Genomic DNA, 19,556 nt, shown 5'->3' with positions numbered 1-19,556 from the left:
CAGCTCTTTTGCTCCCAATTGTGGCACCAATTAATATGTTATGCCTTCATGAAATCCTCTTTGCTATCCCAAAGGAAGAACAGATCATACTTCTGGTAGACTTTAATGCCAGGTTTGGCCATAACTCTTAATGTCTGGAGTAGAACTGGTGGGAAAAGCCAATACAATGATGTCCTGCTACTGACAGTCTCATTATAACAAACAGCTTTCCACCAGAATGCACAGGCATCTCCTGGATTGTAACCATTCTTCAAGACAAAGATCTAAGTGATATCTGTACCATTTGACCCATGAGGAGAACAAGTGTCTGATGGACAGACCAACTTGTTCAAATAATGATGAACATTCACTGACCACTAAGACGTCACAGGGCCCGAAGGTCCAAGGGGAAAAAGATCAATGTCTCAAACCTAAATACTGAAGAGAGGAATTGCAGGGGCAGCCCATGCCCAATCTGGAAATTTTCATATCCATTCAATTTCAGAAGAGTGAAATCAAAGTCAGCTGTACAAGGCTTCTACGTCCAGACTATTGGGTTCATGCATTACCAGGACTGGTTCAACAAAAATGATGTCACCTCCCAGAATAAGAATGAGCAACCTTCAGTTCCTGGTAGAACAACCTAAGGTCACAAGTCATGAAGGCAGATTTCCAATAACTCAAGACTGTGAACAGTCTAAGGAAAGGTACGCTGACATTGGAGGCAGCTTAGAGGAGGTTCACCAGGTTGATCCCGGGTAGGGCAGCATGGTGGCACAGTGGTTAGCACTGCTGCCTCACAGCACTAGGACCCAGGTTCGATTCCCAGTTTGGGTCACTGTGCAGAATCTGCACGTTCTCCCCACGTCTGCATAGGTTTCCTCCCACAGTCAAAAAGACGTGCTGGTTAGATGGATTGGCCGTGTTAAATTCTCCTTCAGTATACTTGAACAGACACCAGAGTGTGGCAACTAGGAGATTTTCACAGTAATTTAATTGCAGTGCTAATGTAAGCCTACTTGTGACACGAATAAACTTTTTAAAAAAGTTATTATGAGAGGTTAAGTAGGTTGGGTCTGGACTCATTGGCGTTTAGAAGAATGAGGGGTGACATTGAGCATGTAGGATTCTCAGGGGGTTTGACAGGGTAGATGCCGAGGATGTTTCCTCTTGTGGGACAGTCTAGGACCAAAGGGCATAATCTCTAAATAAGGTCTGCCCCTTTATGACAGAGATGAGGAGGAATTCCTTCTCTTGGGTCATTGTCTGTGTGGAGTTTGCACATTCCCATGTCTACATGGGTTTTCTCCCACAGCCCAAAGATGTGCCGGTTAGGTGGATTGGCCATGTTAAATTGCCTCCTAGTGTCAGGGGACTAGCTAGGGTAAATGTATGGGGTTATGAGAATAGGGATTGGGTGGGATTGTGGTCGGTGCAGACTCGATGGACTGTATGGCCTCCTTTTACACTGTAGGATTCTATGATTCTCTGAGGGTATCAATTTGGAATTCTTTACCGCAGAGAGTCGTGGAGGCTGGGTCATTAAATACGTTCAAAACTGAGATTGACAGGTTTTTAATCAGTCAGAGAATCAAGGGTTACGGGGATAAGGCGGGGAAGTGGAGTTGAGGATTATATCAGAATCTGATCCAAATAGGCTAATTTTGCTCTAAGGCTAACACGCAAGACACAAGTCATATAAATACTGTGTCTGCCAGAGCAGGTCAAGGGCTACGAATCCTGCAACGAGTAACTCACCACCCGATTCCCCAAAGCCTGACAACTATTTACAAGTTACAAATCAGGAGTGTGATGGAATACTCTCCACTTGCTTGGATGGATGCAACTCCAACAATACTCGCGGCTTGACACCATCCAAGACCAGCAGCCAGCTTGATTGCTACCCCTTCCACAAATATTCAATCCCTCCACCGATGAACAATGGCAGCCATGTGTACCACCTACAAGATACACTGCAGGGACTCACCAAGCTACCTGAAGCAACGCTTTCCAAACCTTTCCAAACCACTAACATCTAGAAGTACAAGAGCAGCAGATACCACCTGGATGTTCCCCTCCAAGTCACTCACCGTCCTGACTTGGAAATATATCACTGTTCCTTTACTGTCGCTGGGTCACAATTCTGGAACACTCTCAACAGCACTGTGGATGTACCTAAACCTTAGGGACTGCAGCAGTTCAAGAAAGCAGCTCACTACCACCTTCTCAAGGGCAACTAGGGATGGGCAATAAATGCTGCTCTAGCCAGCAACACCTACCTCCTTTTTTAAATGTAGAGAGTAAAGGACGAGGTCTTAAGAGACCCTGAGAGATCTGAAAATATGCTGGTCATTAAGAGGTACTGTTAAGGTCCCAGAGCAGAACACCACGTTACATTAGGAAGCCAGACCAGACCTCAACATTTTTTTCCTTTCTGGCATAAATGTGAGGATAGGATATTTCTTTCCAGGAATGATTCTACTGGGTAGAGATCTTTGATGGTGAAACAAACTAGTTAATAACTGTTCAAATATAACAAAAAGCAGCTTAACCATTAACAGGTAAACAATATTTAAAAATAAAAGGAAGCAACTTTACTTTTTGCTCATATCTGCCCCAGTTCTGAATAATCCTCATTCATGCATAGATCAAAACCACTTTCAAATAAATACAGTTAGATAACCCAGGGATATTTGCTATAAAATGTGTTAACAATCTTGAAGCTTTCAGATTGTGTTTCAGAGTAGGTTGCAGAAGCCTCTGTCTTCAAACAATTTCCAGCTGAAACTCCAACTCTAAACCACAAAAGCTTCATTCTTAGACCCAGCTCTGACCATTAACCACATTATTATGTGACCCTGTCAATAACTTCCCACGGAATCTTGTGTAAACTAAAGTCCTTTAGCTCTATCAAAGTAACGCATTCCTGGCTGAAATGAGTAACTTGCTTTTACAACCTTGAGCTAAATGTTTTTCAGAAACGCCAACTGCCTGTAGAATAAAACTGAAATTTTAAACGTTCTGCTGAAACATAACGACCCAACAAATATATATCTGTACCAACTGCCTACTATAATCACAGTATAGAGCTTTTTTGAAACCACCAGAGTCATCTAAACACCAAGGTCAAATGGATAAAATCCCTTTCACGCACGGGATGGTGATCAGAACTGCACACAGTGTTCCAAGTGTGGCCTTATCAATATCTTGTACAACTTCAACAAGACATCCCAACTCCTGTATTCAATGTTCTGACCAATGAAACCAAGCATGCTGAATGCCTTCTTCACCACTCTGTCCACCTGTGACTCCACTTGCAAGGAGCTATGAACCTGTATCCCTAGATCTCTTTGTTCCATAACTCTCACCACCACCATACCATTAACTGAATAGGTCCTGCCCAATTTGATCTACCAGAATGCTTCACCTCACATTTATCAAAATTAAACTCCATCTGCCATTCTTCGTTCCACTGGCCCAATTGATCAAGATCCTGTTGCAATCCTAGATAACCTTCCTCACTGTCCACTATGCCATTAATCTTGGTGTCATCTGCAAACTTACTAACCATGCCTCCTAAATTCTCATCCAAGTCATTAATGTAAATAACAAATAACAGTGGACCCAGCACTGATCTCAGGCACACCACTGGTCACAGGCCTCCAGTTTAAACAATCACCCTCTGTCTTCTGTCATCAAGCCAATTTTGTATCCAATTGGCTACCTCACCCTAGATTCCGATTTTTAACCTTATGTGACAACCTACCATGCGGTACCTTATCAAAGGCCTTGCTAAAGTCCATGTAGACAATGCCAACTGCACTGCCTTCATCTGCCTTCTTGGTTACCCCTTCAAAAAACTCAATCAAATTCATGAGACGTGATTTTCCACTAACAAAGCCATGTTGACTGTCCCTAATCAGTTCTTGCCTCTAAATGTCTGTAGATCCTGTCTCTCAGAATACCTTCTAACAACTTACCCACGACAGACATTAGGCTCACCGGTCTGCAGTTCCTAGGCTTTTCCCTGCAGCCCTCTTTAAACAAAGATACGACATTTGCCACCCTCCAATCTTTAGGCACCTCGCCCACGACTATCGATGATTCAAATATCTCTGCTGGGGACCCGCAATTTCCTCCCGAGCCTCCCACAACATCCTGGGACACAGTTCATCAGGTCCTGGGGAATTTATCTACTTTGATGCACTTTAAGACTTCCAGCACCAACTCCTTTGTAAAATTCACTCCTCATGACATCACTATTTATTTCCTCAAGTTTCTTAATATCCATGCCTTTCTCAACGGTGAATACTGATGAGAAATATTCATTTAGGATCTCACCCATCTTTTGTGGATCTGCACATAGATGACCTTGTTGATCCTTAAGGGGCTCTACTCTCTCCCTAGTTACTCTTTTGCCCTTTATGTAGTTGTAGAAGCTCTGGATTTTCCTTTGCCTTGTCTGCCAAAGCAATCTCATGTCCCCTTTTTGCCCTCCTGATTTCTCTCTCAATTCTACTCCGACAACCTCTATACTCTGCAAGGGATCCATTTGATTCCAGCTGCCGATGCATGTCATATGCTTCCTCCTTTTTGACTACAAAGATCATGAATGTAGCCCAATCCATCCTGCAAACCAGCCTCCCATCCATTGACTCTGTCTACACTTCCCGCTGCCTCAGCAAAGCAACCCCAGGCACCCTGGACATTCTCTTTTCCACCACCTTCTGTCGGGAAAAGATACAAAAGTCTGAGGTCACGTACCAACTAACTCAAGAACACCTTCTTCCCTGCTGCCATCAGCCTTTTGAATGGACCCACTTCACATTAAGTTGATCTTTCTCTACACTTTAGCTATGACTGTAGCACTACATTCTGCACTCTCTCCTTTCTGTCTCTATGAATGGTATGTTTTGTCTGTATAGCGCAAGAAACAATACTTATCAAAATATTAATACATGTGACAATAATAAATCGAATCTTAAAACTAATTTGCATTATGGTCACTGGTCCCAAAGTGATCCCTCACTAACCCTTCTGTCACCTGCCCGTCATTTTTCCCAAGAAGAAATCCTCCGAACAGTTGCAAGGCAAACAAATGTTTGTTTTTGTATTTCAGGGAGAAATTCAAACTTAAAGAGCGTGAGGAGACCTGGCAAAAGATTGAGGACCTGGCTCACCATAATCCACAGGTATCAGTGTCATTAACCCACCCCTCAATCTCTTCTCCCTACCCCCACAGCTCCTTCGCTTGCCCCCCTACTCCCACAGCTCACTCTCTTTCCCCCCTACCCCCCACTCCTCTCTCTTCCCTCCCCCCCACTCCTCTCTCTTCCCTCCCCCCCACTCCTCTCTCTTCCCTCCCCCCCCACTCCTCTCTTCCTTCCCCCCCCCACTCCTCTCTTCCTTCCCCCCCCACTCCTCTCTTCCTTCCCCCCCACTCCTCTCTTCCTTCCCCCCCCCACTCCTCTCTTCCTTCCCCCCCCCCACTCCTCTCTTCCTTCCCCCCCCCCACTCCTCTCTTCCTTCCCCCCCCCCACTCCTCTCTTCCTTCCCCCCCCCACTCCTCTCTTCCTTCCCCCCCCCCACTCCTCTCTTCCTTCCCCCCCCCCCACTCCTCTCTTCCTTCCCCCCCCCCACTCCTCTCTTCCTTCCCCCCCCCCCACTCCTCTCTTCCTTCCCCCCCCCACTCCTCTCTTCCTTCCCCCCCCCACTCCTCTCTTCCTTCCCCCCCCCCACTCCTCTCTTCCTTCCCCCCCCCACTCCTCTCTTCCTTCCCCCCCCCACTCCTCTCTTCCTTCCCCCCCCCACTCCTCTCTTCCTTCCCCCCCCCACTCCTCTCTTCCTTCCCCCCCCCACTCCTCTCTTCCTTCCCCCCCCACTCCTCTCTTCCTTCCCCCCCCACTCCTCTCTTCCTTCCCCCCCACTCCTCTCTTCCTTCCCCCCCACTCCTCTCTTCCTTCCCCCCACTCCTCTCTTCCTTCCCCCCCACTCCTCTCTTCCTTCCCCCCCACTCCTCTCTTCCTTCCCCCCCACTCCTCTCTTCCTTCCCCCCCACTCCTCTCTTCCTTCCCCCCCACTCCTCTCTTCCTTCCCCCCCACTCCTCTCTTCCTTCCCCCCCACTCCTCTCTTCCTTCCCCCCCACTCCTCTCTTCCTTCCCCCCCACTCCTCTCTTCCTTCCCCCCCACTCCTCTCTTCCTTCCCCCCCACTCCTCTCTTCCTTCCCCCCCACTCCTCTCTTCCTTCCCCCCCACTCCTCTCTTCCTTCCCCCCCACTCCTCTCTTCCTTCCCCCCCACTCCTCTCTTCCTTCCCCCCACTCCTCTCTTCCTTCCCCCCCACTCCTCTCTTCCTTCCCCCCCACTCCTCTCTTCCTTCCCCCCCACTCCTCTCTTCCTTCCCCCCCCACTCCTCTCTTCCTTCCCCCCCCCCACTCCTCTCTTCCTTCCCCCCCCCACTCCTCTCTTCCTTCCCCCCCCCCACTCCTGTCTTCCTTCCCCCCCCCACTCCTCTCTTCCTTCCCCCCCCCCACTCCTCTCTTCCTTCCCCCCCCCACTCCTCTCTTCCTTCCCCCCCCCACTCCTCTCTTCCTTCCCCCCCCCACTCCTCTCTTCCTTCCCCCCCCCACTCCTCTCTTCCTTCCCCCCCCACTCCTCTCTTCCTTCCCCCCCCCACTCCTCTCTTCCTTCCCCCCCACTCCTCTCTTCCTTCCCCCCCACTCCTCTCTTCCTTCCCCCCCACTCCTCTCTTCCTTCCCCCCCACTCCTCTCTTCCTTCCCCCCCACTCCTCTCTTCCTTCCCCCCCACTCCTCTCTTCCTTCCCCCCCACTCCTCTCTTCCTTCCCCCCCACTCCTCTCTTCCTTCCCCCCCACTCCTCTCTTCCTTCCCCCCCACTCCTCTCTTCCTTCCCCCCCACTCCTCTCTTCCTTCCCCCCCACTCCTCTCTTCCTTCCCCCCCACTCCTCTCTTCCTTCCCCCCCACTCCTCTCTTCCTTCCCCCCCACTCCTCTCTTCCTTCCCCCCCACTCCTCTCTTCCTTCCCCCCCACTCCTCTCTTCCTTCCCCCCCACTCCTCTCTTCCTTCCCCCCCACTCCTCTCTTCCTTCCCCCCCACTCCTCTCTTCCTTCCCCCCCACTCCTCTCTTCCTTCCCCCCCACTCCTCTCTTCCTTCCCCCCCACTCCTCTCTTCCTTCCCCCCCACTCCTCTCTTCCTTCCCCCCCACTCCTCTCTTCCTTCCCCCCCACTCCTCTCTTCCTTCCCCCCCCACTCCTCTCTTCCTTCCCCCCCCCACTCCTCTCTTCCTTCCCCCCCCACTCCTCTCTTCCTTCCCCCCCCACTCCTCTCTTCCTTCCCCCCCCACGCCTCTCTTCCTTCCCCCCCCACTCCTCTCTTCCTTCCCCCCCCCACTCCTCTCTTCCTTTCCCCCCCACTCCTCTCTTCCCTCCCCCCCCCCCCCCCCCCCCCCCCAAACTCCTCTGGCAATCCGTGACTAGTGGTGTGCCTCAGGGATCGCAATTGTTAACGATTTACATGGATGATTTGGAGTTGGGGACCAAGTGTAGTGTGTCAAAATTCGCAGATGACACTAAGATGGGTGGAAGAGCGAAGTGTGCAGAGGACGCTGAATGTCTGCAAAGGGAAAGGATTATAAGAGATAGGATTTATAATCATCTAGAAAGGAATAATTTGATTAGGGATAGTCAGCACGGTTTTGTGAAGGGTAGGTCGTGCCTCACAAACCTTATTGAGTTCTTTGAGAAGGTGACCAAAGAGGTGGATATGGGTAAAGCAGTTGATGTGGTGTATATGGATTTCAGTAAAGCGTTTGATAAGGTTCCCCACGGTAGGCTATTGCAGAAAATACAGAGACATGGGATCGAGCGTGATTTAGTGGTTTGGATCAGGAATTGGCTCGCTGTAAGAAAACAAAGGGTGGTGGTTGATGGGAAATATTCATCCTGGAGTTCAGTTACTAGTGGTGTACCGCAAGGATCTGTTTTAGGGCCACTGCTGTTTGTCATTTTTATTAATAACCTGGATGAGGGCGTGGAAGGATGGATTAGTAAATTTGCGGATGACACTAAAGTCTGTGGAGTTGTAGACAGTGCGGAGGGAAGTGGCAGGTTACAGAGGGACATAGATAAGCTGCAGAGCTGGGCTGAGAGGTGGCAAATGGAGTTTAATGCGGAAAAGTGAGAGGTGATTCACTTTGGAAGGAGTAACAGGAATACAGACTACTGGGCTAATGGTAAGATACTTGGTAGTGTGGATGAACAGGGGGATCTGGGTGTCCATGTGCATAGATCCCTGAAAGTTGGCACCCAGGTTGATAGGGTTGTTAAGAAGGCGTACGGTGTGTTAGCTTTTATTGGTAGAGGGATTGAGTTTTGGAGCCAGGAGGTCATGCTGCAACTGTACAAAACTCTGGTGCGGCCGCATTTGGAGTATTGCGTACAGTTCTGGTCGCCGCATTATGGGAAAGATGTGGAAGTGTTGGAAAGGGTGCAGAGGAGATTTACCAGGATGTTGCCTGGTATGGTGGGAAAATCGTATGAGGAAAGGCTGAGGGACTTGAAGTTGTTTTCGTCAGAGAGAAGAAGGTTAAGAGGTGACTTAATAGAGGTATACAAGATGATCAGAGGATTAGATAGGGTGGATAGTGAGAGCCTTTTTCCTCGGATGGTGATGGCTAGCACGAGGGGACATAGCTTTAAATTGAGGGGTGAGAGATATAGGACAGATGTTAGAGGTAGGTTCTTTACTCAGAGTAGTAAGGGCGTGGAATGCCCTGCCTGCAGCAGTAGTGGACTCCTCAACATTAAGAGCATTTAAATGGTTATTGGATAAACATATGATATTGGAATAGTGTAGGTTAGAGGGGCTTTAGATTGGTACCACTGGTCGGCGCAACATCGAGGGCCGAAGGGCCTGTACTGCGCTGTAATATTCTATGTTATCCTCCCGTTCCTTTTTCACACTCTGGTGATCATCCATCCCCTGTTTCCCTGCATACTCTGAAGCTGTAGGTGACAGTATTGATTAAGTAGTTAATACTACTATTCATAAACCTTTACTAATATTACATAACTTTTTAAAATAAACCTTTTTTAAAAATAAAAGCCCCGTTAGCTGCTCCATTCCTCTCGTCTCTAACTTTTGAAAAAAGGAAAACCTAGCTGAAATACTCATTGGCCAATCACCTCACGGTTTTCCTCAAATTTTTCCCCAGTTATTTTCAAATTCAAGGGTACCCAAACATGCCTGCTGCTGTTTTAGGTAAGTGTGAGACCCTGATCCTGGCCCTCAATTTTAAATTTCTGTTTGAATCTTTTTCAGTCCACTGCATACATTGAGCGCTCAGCTATCAGTCCCGTGTTCTCCATGGAAACAGAGACTCCCACTACTGAGGATATCCAGCTGCTGAAGAAGGCTGTGGAAACTGAGGCTGTTCAGGTAATGTCCCAGTTTGTACAGTCTAACAGAGTAACATAATACTGCAAGGTTACATTCCTGGCTGCCTCACTTACCATACACAACTCCATAGCATTTGATCCCTTGTCTCTGCTACATTGGTTGGTTGCTATCCTCCAGGCATGGTGGGGAAGGGAATTACACACAACTTAGGTTACTGACGCCTGGTGAGGATTCAACCAACGGAGTTTAGAAGGATGAGGGGGGATCTTATGGAGACTTATAAGATAATGCGGGGGCTGGATAGGGTGGAGGCGGAGAGATTCTTTCCACTTAGTAAGGAAGTTAAAACTAGAGGACACAGCCTCAAAATAAAGGGGGGTCGGTTTAAGAGTTGAGGAGGAACTTCTTCTCCCAGAGGGTGGTGAATCTCTGGAATTCTCTGCCCGCTGAGGTGGTGGAGGCTACCTCGCTGAATATGTTTAAAGCGCGGATGGATGGATTCCTGATCGGTAAGGGAATTAAGGGTTATGGGGATCAGGCGGGTAAGTGGTACTGATCCACGTCAGATCAGCCATGATCTTATTGAATGGCGGGGCAGGCTCGAGGGGCTAGATGGCCTACTCCTGCTCCTATTTCTTATGTTCTTATGTATGTCTGTCATCAGAACAGGATGCAATACTACTGAAGACTTGTGAAGTGGAGGAACTGATATGTCAGCAGATTATGGGAAGATGTAAAAACAAAAGGGATGCTGTGATGGGCGATTTTAACTTTCCCAACGTAGACTGGGATTTCTTTAATGCCAGGGGCTTGGACAAGGCAGAGTTTGTTCAGTGTGTCCAAGAGTGCTGCTTGAGGCACTACGTGGATTGAATAACTCTGGAAGGGGCTATCTTCGACCTGGTTCTGGAAATGCACCCAGACAGGTGATTGATGTCTCAGTGGGAACAGTGATCACAATTCTGAGTTTCACGATACTTGTAGAAAAGGATAAAAGTCTCAGAGTGAAAGTACTAATCTAGGGGAAATCCTAACTATGACAATAATAGGCAGGAGTTAGGGAATGTAAACTGGGGGTGCTGTTTGGGGGTAAGCCCACACCCGATATGTGGGAGTCTTTTAAAAGTCAAATGTTAACAATTCTGGACAAGTATGTTCCTGTAAAAATGAAGGATAAAGATGGCAAGATCTGGGGACAAAGAGAGATTGTGAGCTTCGTGAAGAAGGAGGCATAGATAAATTTCAGGAAATTGAAAACAGATGAGGCTCTTGAGGAATACAAAGGTAGCAGGAAAGAGCTTAAACAGGGACTTAGGAGGGCAAAAAGGGCCTTGAAATGTCCTTGGCAGGCAGGATTAAGGAGAATCCCAAGGTTTTTTATGCATATGTAAGGAGGAAGAGGGTAGCTAAGGAAAGGCTAGGTCCACTCAAGGACAGTGGAGGGAATTTGTGTGTGGAGCCAAATGAGGTGGGTGAGGTCCTTAATACTTTGCATCAGTATTCACAAAAGAGAAGGATGTGGTGGATGGTGAGTGTAGAACGGAGGATGCTGGCATTCTAGGACATGGTGAGAGAAATGGGGAGGAGGTATTGGAGGTTTTGAAAAACCATAAGGTGGACAAGTCCCAGGGCCAGATAGGGTCTATCCTAGAATACCGAGGGAGGTGAGGGAAGAAGTTGCTGAGGCCTTAGCCAAAATCTTTGTATCCTCTTTAGCCACGGGCGAGGTACCAGAGGATTGGAGAGTAGCTAACATTGTTCCTCTGTTTAAGAAGGGCAAAAGAGACAATCTGGGAAATTATAAGCCTGTCAGTCTTCCATCAGTGGTGGGGAAATTATTGGAGAAGATTCTTTAAGGACAGTGTGTACTCTCGCATCTGGAAGTGAGTACACTTATTTGCGATAGGCAACATGGTTTTGTGAAAGGGAGGTCACGTCTAACAAACTTGATTGAGTTCTTTGAGAAGTGACAAAAAAATTAACCAAGACAAGGCAGTGATTGTTGTATACATGGACTTTAGTAAAGCCTTCGATAATGTTCCTCATGGCAGGCTGATACAGAAGGTGAAGTCATGTGGGATCCGAGGAGAGCTGGGAAGATGGATACAGAAGTGGCTTGGGCATAGAAATCAGAGAGTAGCAGTGGAAGGGTACTTTTCTAACTGGAGGTCTGTGACAAGCGGTGTTCCACAAGGATCAGTGCTGGGGCCTCTGTTCTTTGTCACATATATAAATGATTTGGAGGAAAATGTAGGTAGTCTGATTAGCAAACTTGCAGATCATACAAAAATTGGGGGAATAGTGAATAGTGAGGAGGATTGTCCGAGGACATAACAGGATATAAATCAGCTGGAGACCTGGACCAAAAGATGGCAGATGGAATTTAACCCGGACAAAGGTGATGCGATTTGGAAGGAAGGAAAGTATACAGTAAATGGTAGAGCCCTTAGAAATATTATCATACAGAGGAATCTAGGCGTGCAGATCCACAGTTCCCTGAAGGTGGCAACTCAAGTGGTCGAGAAGGCGTGTGGCATGCTGGCCTTTCATCGGTCGGGGCGTTGAGTATAGGAATTGGAAAATCATGTTGCAGCTGTATAAGACTTTGGTTAGGCTGCATTTGGAATATTGTGTACAATTCTGGTCGCCACACTATCGGAAGTATGTTGATGCATTGGAAAGGGTGCAGAAGAGATGTTGCCTGGTTTGGAGGATATGGATTATGAAGAAACAAAGAACAATACAGCACAGGAACAGGCCCTTCGGCCCTCCAAGCCCGCACCGATCATGTGTTCCTAACTAGACCATTTGTTTGTATCCCTCTATTCCCAGTCTGTTCATGTGGTTATCTAGATAAGTCTTAAACGATCCCAGCGTGTCTGCCTCAACCTCCTTGCTTGGCAGTGCATTCCAGGCCCCCACCACCCTGTGTAAAATACGTCCCCCGCATATCTGTATTGAACCTTGCCCCCCTTACCTTGAACTTGTGACCCCTTGTGTTTGTCCTTTCTGACCTGGGAAAAAGCTTCCAACTGTTCACCCTATCTATGCCCTTCATAATTTTATAAACTTCTATTAGGTCGCCCCTCAACCTCCATCTTTCCAGGGAGAACAACCCTAGTTTACTCAATCTCTCCTCATAGCTAATACCTTCCATACCAGGCAACATCCTGGTAAACCTTCTCTGCACTCTCTCCAAAGCCTCCACATCCTTCTGGTAGTGTGGTGACCAGAACTGGACACAGTATTCCAAATGTGGCCTAACCAACGTTCTATGTAACTGCAACATCATATGCCAACTTTCATACTCTATGTCCCGTCCAATAAAGGCAAGCATGCCATATGCCTTCTTCACCACCTTTTCCACCTGTGCTGCCACCTTTAAGGATCTGTGGATTTGTACACCCAGATCCCTCTGTGTGTCTATACTCCTGATGGTCCTGCCATTTATTGTATAGCTCCCCCCTGCATTAGATCTACCAAAATGCATCACTTAGCATTTATCTGGATTAAATTCCATCTGCCATTTCACCGCTCAATGTTCCAGCCTATCTATATCCTGCTGTATTCTCTGACAATGTTCATCACGATCCGCAGCTCCAGCAATCTTTGTGTCGTCCGCAAACTTACTAATCAGACCAGCTACATCTTCCTCCAAATCACTTATATATATCAAACAGCAGAGGTCCCAGTACAGAGCCCTGCGGAACACCACTAGTCACAGACCTCCAATCAGAAAAAGACTCCTCCACTGCTACCCTCTGTCTTCTATGGCCAAGCCAGTTCTGTACCCATCTAGCTAGTTCACCTTTGATCCCATGAGATTTAACCTTTTGCACCAGTCTGCCATGAGGGACCTTGTCAAACGCTTTACTAAAATCCATATGGACGCCATCCATGGCCCTTCCCTCGTCAATCGTTTTTGTCACCTCCTCAAAAAAACTCAACCAAATTTGTGAGGCATGACCTCCCTCGTACAAAACCATGCTGTCTATCGCTAATGAGACTATTCAGTTCTAAATGTGTATAGATCCTATCTCTAAGAATCTTCTCCAACAATTTCCCTACCATGGACGTCAAGCTCACTGGCCTATAATTACCTGGGTTATCCTTGCTGCCCTTCATAAATAACGGTACCACATTCGCTATCCTCCAATCCTCTGGGACCTCACCTGTGTCCAATGAAGAAACAAAGATTTGTGTTAGAGGCCCAGCAATTACATCTCTTGTCTCTCTCAATAATCTAGGACAGATGCCATCTGGCCCTGGGGATTTGTCTACCTTAATGCTTCCTAAAACACCTAACACTTCCTCCCTTGTAATTGAGATTTGTTCTAACAGGTCTACACATCCCTCTGAGACGCTACCAATCAACGTGTCCCTCTCCTTTGTGAATACTGATGCAAAGTATTCATTTAGGATCTCACCTACTTCCTTGGATTCGAGGCATAATTCCCCTCCTTTGTTCTTCAGAGGTCCAACTCTTTCTCTGACGGCCCTCTTGTTCCTAACGTATGTATAAAATGCCTTGGGATTCTCCTTAATCCTGTCTGCCAAGGACATTTCGTGACCCCTTTTTGCCCTTCTAACTCCCTGTTTGAGTTCTTTCCTACTTTCTCTGTATTCCTCCAGTGCTCCATCTGTTTTTAGCTGCCTGGACCTCATGTATGCCTCTTTTTTTCCTTTTGATTAGAAAGGTTGAACAAACTTAGATTGTTTTCATTGGCGTGTCAGAGGAGGAGGCGGGGAGGGGACCTGAAAGAGGTTTACAAGATTGTGACTGGATAGTCAGAGTCTTTACTCAGGGCACAGGTTAACAGTGAGAGGGGGAAAGTTTAAAAGAGATGTAAGGGGCAAGTTTTTCACACAGAAGGTGGTGAATGCCTGGAATGTGCTGCCGGAGGAGGTGGTGGAAGCAGAATCTGCTTCCAATGTTCGAGGCATCTGGATCAATACATGGATCGGCAGGGAATAGAGGGATATGGACCATGCAGAGGCAAGAAAGTATTAAGAGAGGCATCTCTGCTGGCACAGACTTGGTGGGGCGAAGGGACTGTTTATAGAACATAGAACAGTACAGCACAGAACAGGCCCTTCGGCCCACAATGTTGTGCCGAGCTTTATCTGAAACCAAGATCAAGCTATCCCTCTCCCTATCATCCTGGTGTGCTCCATGTGCCTATCCAATAACCGCTTAAATGTTCCTAAGGTGTCTGACTCCACTATCACTGCAGGCAGTCCATTCCACACCCCAACCACTCTCTGCGTAAAGAACCTACCTCTGATATGTTCCTGTACTGTTCTTTGTCCCATCATGTTTAGCAGCGATGCCGTGGTCCTCCTGTGCTCCTCCGCGCCCCTGGGCGGCGGGCCCCGGCGCGCCCCTGGGCGGCGGGCCCCATGATTAATTCTCACTGTAAACTCCTGTTTCTCCAGGTGAAGAAGGAGATAAAGAAGGAGAAGGCTTTACTACGCCGGAAGTCAGACCTGCCTCAGGATGTGTACACTATAAAGGCCCTTGAAGCACACAAGCGGCCAGAAGAGTATCTCAGCTCAAACCAGGAGGCTCTCTGACGGGCTCCGAACCCAGGATGTTAGAAGAGGCGCCTTCTGTCAGTGTAAAGCATAGAATGAACTGTTGATCAGTGTTTATGTAAAGCTGCATTCATTCTTTTGTAATCTGCTTATTTTAATTTTCCCCTTTGCTGTTGTTTCTCGCCCTACCCCTCCACCCTCGGTCTGTTTCTGTCTGTCCTTTGGATTGGATTATGCTTCTCAGCAGGTGGAAGAAAAGTATAGTGGACGAATGGAAAGCAAACATACCCAAAGACGGGGGAAAGCAAACAGCTGCAACTACCTAGCGATGAAGGGGACGGCATTGACCTTGTAGCTGTCTCGTCTCGGGCTGACCTGCACTGTCCCAGTGACCGTGTCTCGTCTCGGGCTGACCTGCACTGTCCCAGTGACCGTGTCTAGTCTCGGGCTGACCTGCACTGTCCCAGTGACCGTGTCTCGTCTCGGGCTGACCTGCACTGTCCCAGTGACCGTGTCTCGTCTCGGGCTGACCTGCACTGTCCCAGTGACCGTGTCTCGTCTCGGGCTGACCTGCACTGTCCCAGTGACCGTGTCTAGTCTCGGGCTGACCTGCACTGTCCCAGTGACCGTGTCTAGTCTCGGGCTGACCTGCACTGTCCCAGTGACCGTGTCTAGTCTCGGGCTGACCTGCACTGTCCCAGTGACCGTGTCTAGTCTCGGGCTGACCTGCACTGTCCCAGTGACCTTTTCTAGTCTCGGGCTGACCTGCACTGTCCCAGTGACCGTGTCTAGTCTCGGGCTGACCTGCACTGTCCCAGTGACCGTGTCTAGTCTCGGGCTGACCTGCACTGTCCCAGTGACCGTGTCTAGTCTCGGGCTGACCGGCACTGTCCCAGTGACCGTGTCTAGTCTCGGGCTGACCTGCACTGTCCCAGTGACCGTGTCTAGTCTCGGGCTGACCGGCACTGTCCCAGTGACCGTGTCTAGTCTCGGGCTGACCTGCACTGTCCCAGTGACCGTGTCTAGTCTCGGGCTGACCTGCACTGTCCCAGTGACCGTGTCTAGTCTCGGGCTGACCTGCACTGTCCCAGTGACCGTGTCTAGTCTCGGGCTGACCTGCACTGTCCCAGTGACCGTGTCTAGTCTCGGGCTGACCTGCACTGTCCCAGTGACCGTGTCTAGTCTCGGGCTGACCTGCACTGTCCCAGTGACCGTGTCTAGTCTCGGGCTGACCTGCACTGTCCCAGTGACCGTGTCTAGTCTCGGGCTGACCTGCACTGCCTAGCCTCGGTGACCTGATGGACTGAGTTGTCCATTGCCTGTTGAGAGTTGGTTTGCTTCATACAAATCAATGTAAAGGTTGAAATGTGGATTTGTAGAGCTGGTTTTGAGTATCTGGAAGTGGCCAGTGCTCCTTTTGTTTTCTGTTATGCTTCTCTCAGCTCACCCTTTCTTTCCCAAAAGGTTTGCCTAATGCTGTGATTTGATTCTACATGTGTCTGCTATCCTCTTGTCCCTGGCCAAGTGCAAAAGCAGCCATTTAGTGCAGTCAGGCCGTTGACCATAGGATGCACCGCAGTCTGCCCCTGTCCACCGCAGCACCTTCCGGGATAGCAAGCGGGAGAAGCATGGCTGATATACCCATTACTAATCCAGGAGGGAATTGAAACCAGTCTGTACATCTCAACACCATACCAGTCAATACAGCTCGTCTGTCTGAACAGGGTGAAGTTCCATAGTTAGGGTGACACTGGCGTACAATTAATTCCATTACTCGTAATTTGTGGCTTATCCTGCTGTTTATTTTTTACCCTTGTGCAATCAACAGCTATGTAACATTCAATGAATGATGGATATATGAATATAACATTGAAATACTTCAGTGCGTGGCAATGATCATCCTTGAAATGCAGCACCAATATTTCACTTCCTGCTTTGAAGTGCTATACTGTCAAAGCGCCAGCCGATTCCTATGGCAACACTTACAAAAAGTGGGTTCATGGGTTTTTATTTAATTTTATGTTTTAACAAACAATCAATGATGAGGATTGTACCCTGGGACATTGCAGATGTGAGCCGTCTTGCCAGCTTCCTCCAGCCTGAGTGAGTTGCCAGGTTCCTTTCCCAGAAATAAAGCACTTAGTATTATGTGACTTTTTCTCTTAACAGAATCATGTTAAAGTATTGAGTGGAGTGATAAAGACTGTTTCATTAAGTAACACCATATTGATGCCAGACTGTAGCAGAGGCTGTAGCACTAACCTCACTGTTGCAGAATCCCTGGGCACTGGTGAAAAATTCAGACTGCCAGAGTGGGGGATTGTCTTCCTCAGCCAACTCGAGGATCTGATCTTCCACAGATAATGGGAATAACGGCCATTTGTGCAATGGTGTGTAGGATTGGGACCGCCAATGTTTTATTCATGTGGAGCCAATAAAATGAAGTGTGTATTTGTGTTGGGGTGGAGATGGAGTCTATGATTAGAGCCAGTTTCCATCTAGTCCCCCACACACTTTCCCTCCCATCTTGACACCAAGGTTCTGTTCACTTGCTTTCTGAGAGTGTCATGAGGTGTGACTAGACTGTCAACATGGCAGGGGTTGGCTGATGGCAGGCAGTAGTGGCAACCTTTTCTGGTTTCTTCCCATCCCTACCCTGCTCATTGAGATCAGCTGTCATACACTTTTTCTCTTTCATTCCTTTTCTGTAAGTCTGAGCCTACGGTACAAACTAGTGATGGTTTCCCATCAGGTAGAACATTCGAGCCCAATAAAATTAATACATTCTTTATTGTAACACTGAAAATATGTATTTTAAATTAAGGACTCAATGCACCAATAGATGTGATACCAAAGTGGTGATGGACTCCATTCTTTACTTTGAGTGAATAACTGCCCCAGTCAGGCCATCCATACGCTATTCAGCATCCATAAAATAGCACATCAAATCCACAAACAATATTGCTGTGCCAAAGTTTCTCCATTTTGATCCCAACATCCGTTGTGTATGTTGGATATAAGAATCTACACTGCCCAGGCAACCACTGAACATTGGTGGCTGCCTGGCATTGTGGCTAATGCTTTTTCAGAGTCAGAAGGTTGTGGTTTCAGAATATGCTTGAGCAGAATAGAGGTAGATGTTACATTGTTGGCCCATTTGGCGGGGGGGGAAGGATTTGTTAGCAGCTTAATGTCAGAACAGTAATGCACCATCAGCGTTGCTGTCATTTTGATTTGATATTAAACTGACGTCCTGTCTGTTTATTGAGATCGATGTTGGAGATTCCAGACCTCTAAGAAGAACAAGAAACTTCAGTCTTAACACCACTGTAAGAAGATGAGTTATTTATTCACATGATTGGAATAGGAAATGAATTGGAATATTTGGTCAGTTATAAATGATTTGGAAATTGATTAGGCAGTGATATAAATACAAGGTGTTCAAGGCGAAATCCACATGGGAGACAAAAAGCATCAAAAGAAGGGAAATGGAATGATGTAGGTAATCTCAGGATCTGTGACAGGGCCTCTGTTTAACATTCTTGTGAAAATGATTTGACTCTGAATATAGGAAGAATTATCTCCCAAAAGGGCCTAATAAATAGTGGACAAGAATGCAGCAAGCAGAGTGAGCAGACAGACAAGTGACGGGTACAGAAAAACATGAAGTTTAAATTTGTATAAAAGTTATTGAACAAAAATACAGCCTAAATCATGAGATTACATAGGGTAGCAAAATTAGATAGTAATCTTTATAAGTGGGCAAAAAGGCAAATTAAATTCTGGCTTTTGAGATCTGAATGTAAAAGGAAATGATGCTGAATTTATGCAAGATGTTGGGTTAGGTCACAGCTGGAGTAATGTGTGCAGATTGAGCATCCCATTAGTGTTTCTGGAATTCTCCAGCCTCTTCCTAACCAGGAGACCCAGCTTTCACCATCCAGGTAGAAGAGCCTAGCCCATTGCTTCATTTGCAATACGTGACTGAATACGTGACTATTCTTAAGATCTGGTACCAACAACATTTTGAAATTGTAGCCCTCTAGTTAGTGCAGAAGATAGGTAACAGTAACTGTACTGATCCTTGGGAAGCTAGGGTAGAAGTCCCCTTGCAGCCTCATAGTGAAGCTTTACTGGCCTGGGGGTATAGATTATCCTGTGGTCATGCTTTACTGACCCAGGGTAAAAGTTATCCTTCAGTCTGATGGTGTAATTTTTCTTATTGACTGCTCTCCAGTCTGCCCTGTAGATAATTGCTGTATAGCATATTTGTGTATTGGGTATACCAGCCTATCCTTGCTATCATCCAGCAATCCAGTGTAGAGACATTTGAGGTTTCTGCTGCTCATGCAGAAGAGGGGTTTGGAAATGAAGCAATTTATTTTGTCAAAAATCAAATCATTTTTTGTTATTTAAAAGAGGAATGACTCCTAATTAACTGATGCAAGAGTTTGAGGTATCATGATAGTGTCTGGAATAAATCTGATGGAACCCTTTTCCCTAAATGCTCAGAATTTTCAGTCACGTATTCCAATTATATCACCTCTTATTTTCTTGAAGTCCTATTTATTGGAATGTGTTTCAAGCGTTGACCAGTTTCTAGGGTGTAACGAATCCCAAAGTT

The 19,556-nt window shown here is 47.2% G+C and overlaps 1 protein-coding gene across 2 annotated transcripts in view; it reads left to right on the top strand.

Annotated features, from left to right (window-relative positions):
- Positions 1-18,398, top strand: part of ppp2r5d (protein phosphatase 2, regulatory subunit B', delta) — a 209,781-nt gene extending 191,383 nt beyond the window's left edge. For both annotated transcript variants that reach the window (XM_078212139.1, XM_078212140.1), the window contains 3 exons: positions 5,099-5,171; positions 9,320-9,436; positions 14,834-18,398. In XM_078212139.1, coding sequence (XP_078068265.1) covers positions 5,099-5,171; positions 9,320-9,436; positions 14,834-14,971 — 328 coding nt within the window. In that variant the 3' untranslated portion in view covers positions 14,972-18,398. The remainder of the gene's footprint in view (positions 1-5,098; positions 5,172-9,319; positions 9,437-14,833) is intronic.
- Positions 18,399-19,556: the final 1,158 nt, after the last annotated feature.

This window comes from Mustelus asterias, chromosome 5 (assembly GCF_964213995.1).
Source record: "Mustelus asterias chromosome 5, sMusAst1.hap1.1, whole genome shotgun sequence".
Classification (NCBI taxonomy): domain Eukaryota; kingdom Metazoa; phylum Chordata; class Chondrichthyes; order Carcharhiniformes; family Triakidae; genus Mustelus; species Mustelus asterias.
This window is presented reverse-complemented; position numbering and strand designations above follow the sequence as displayed.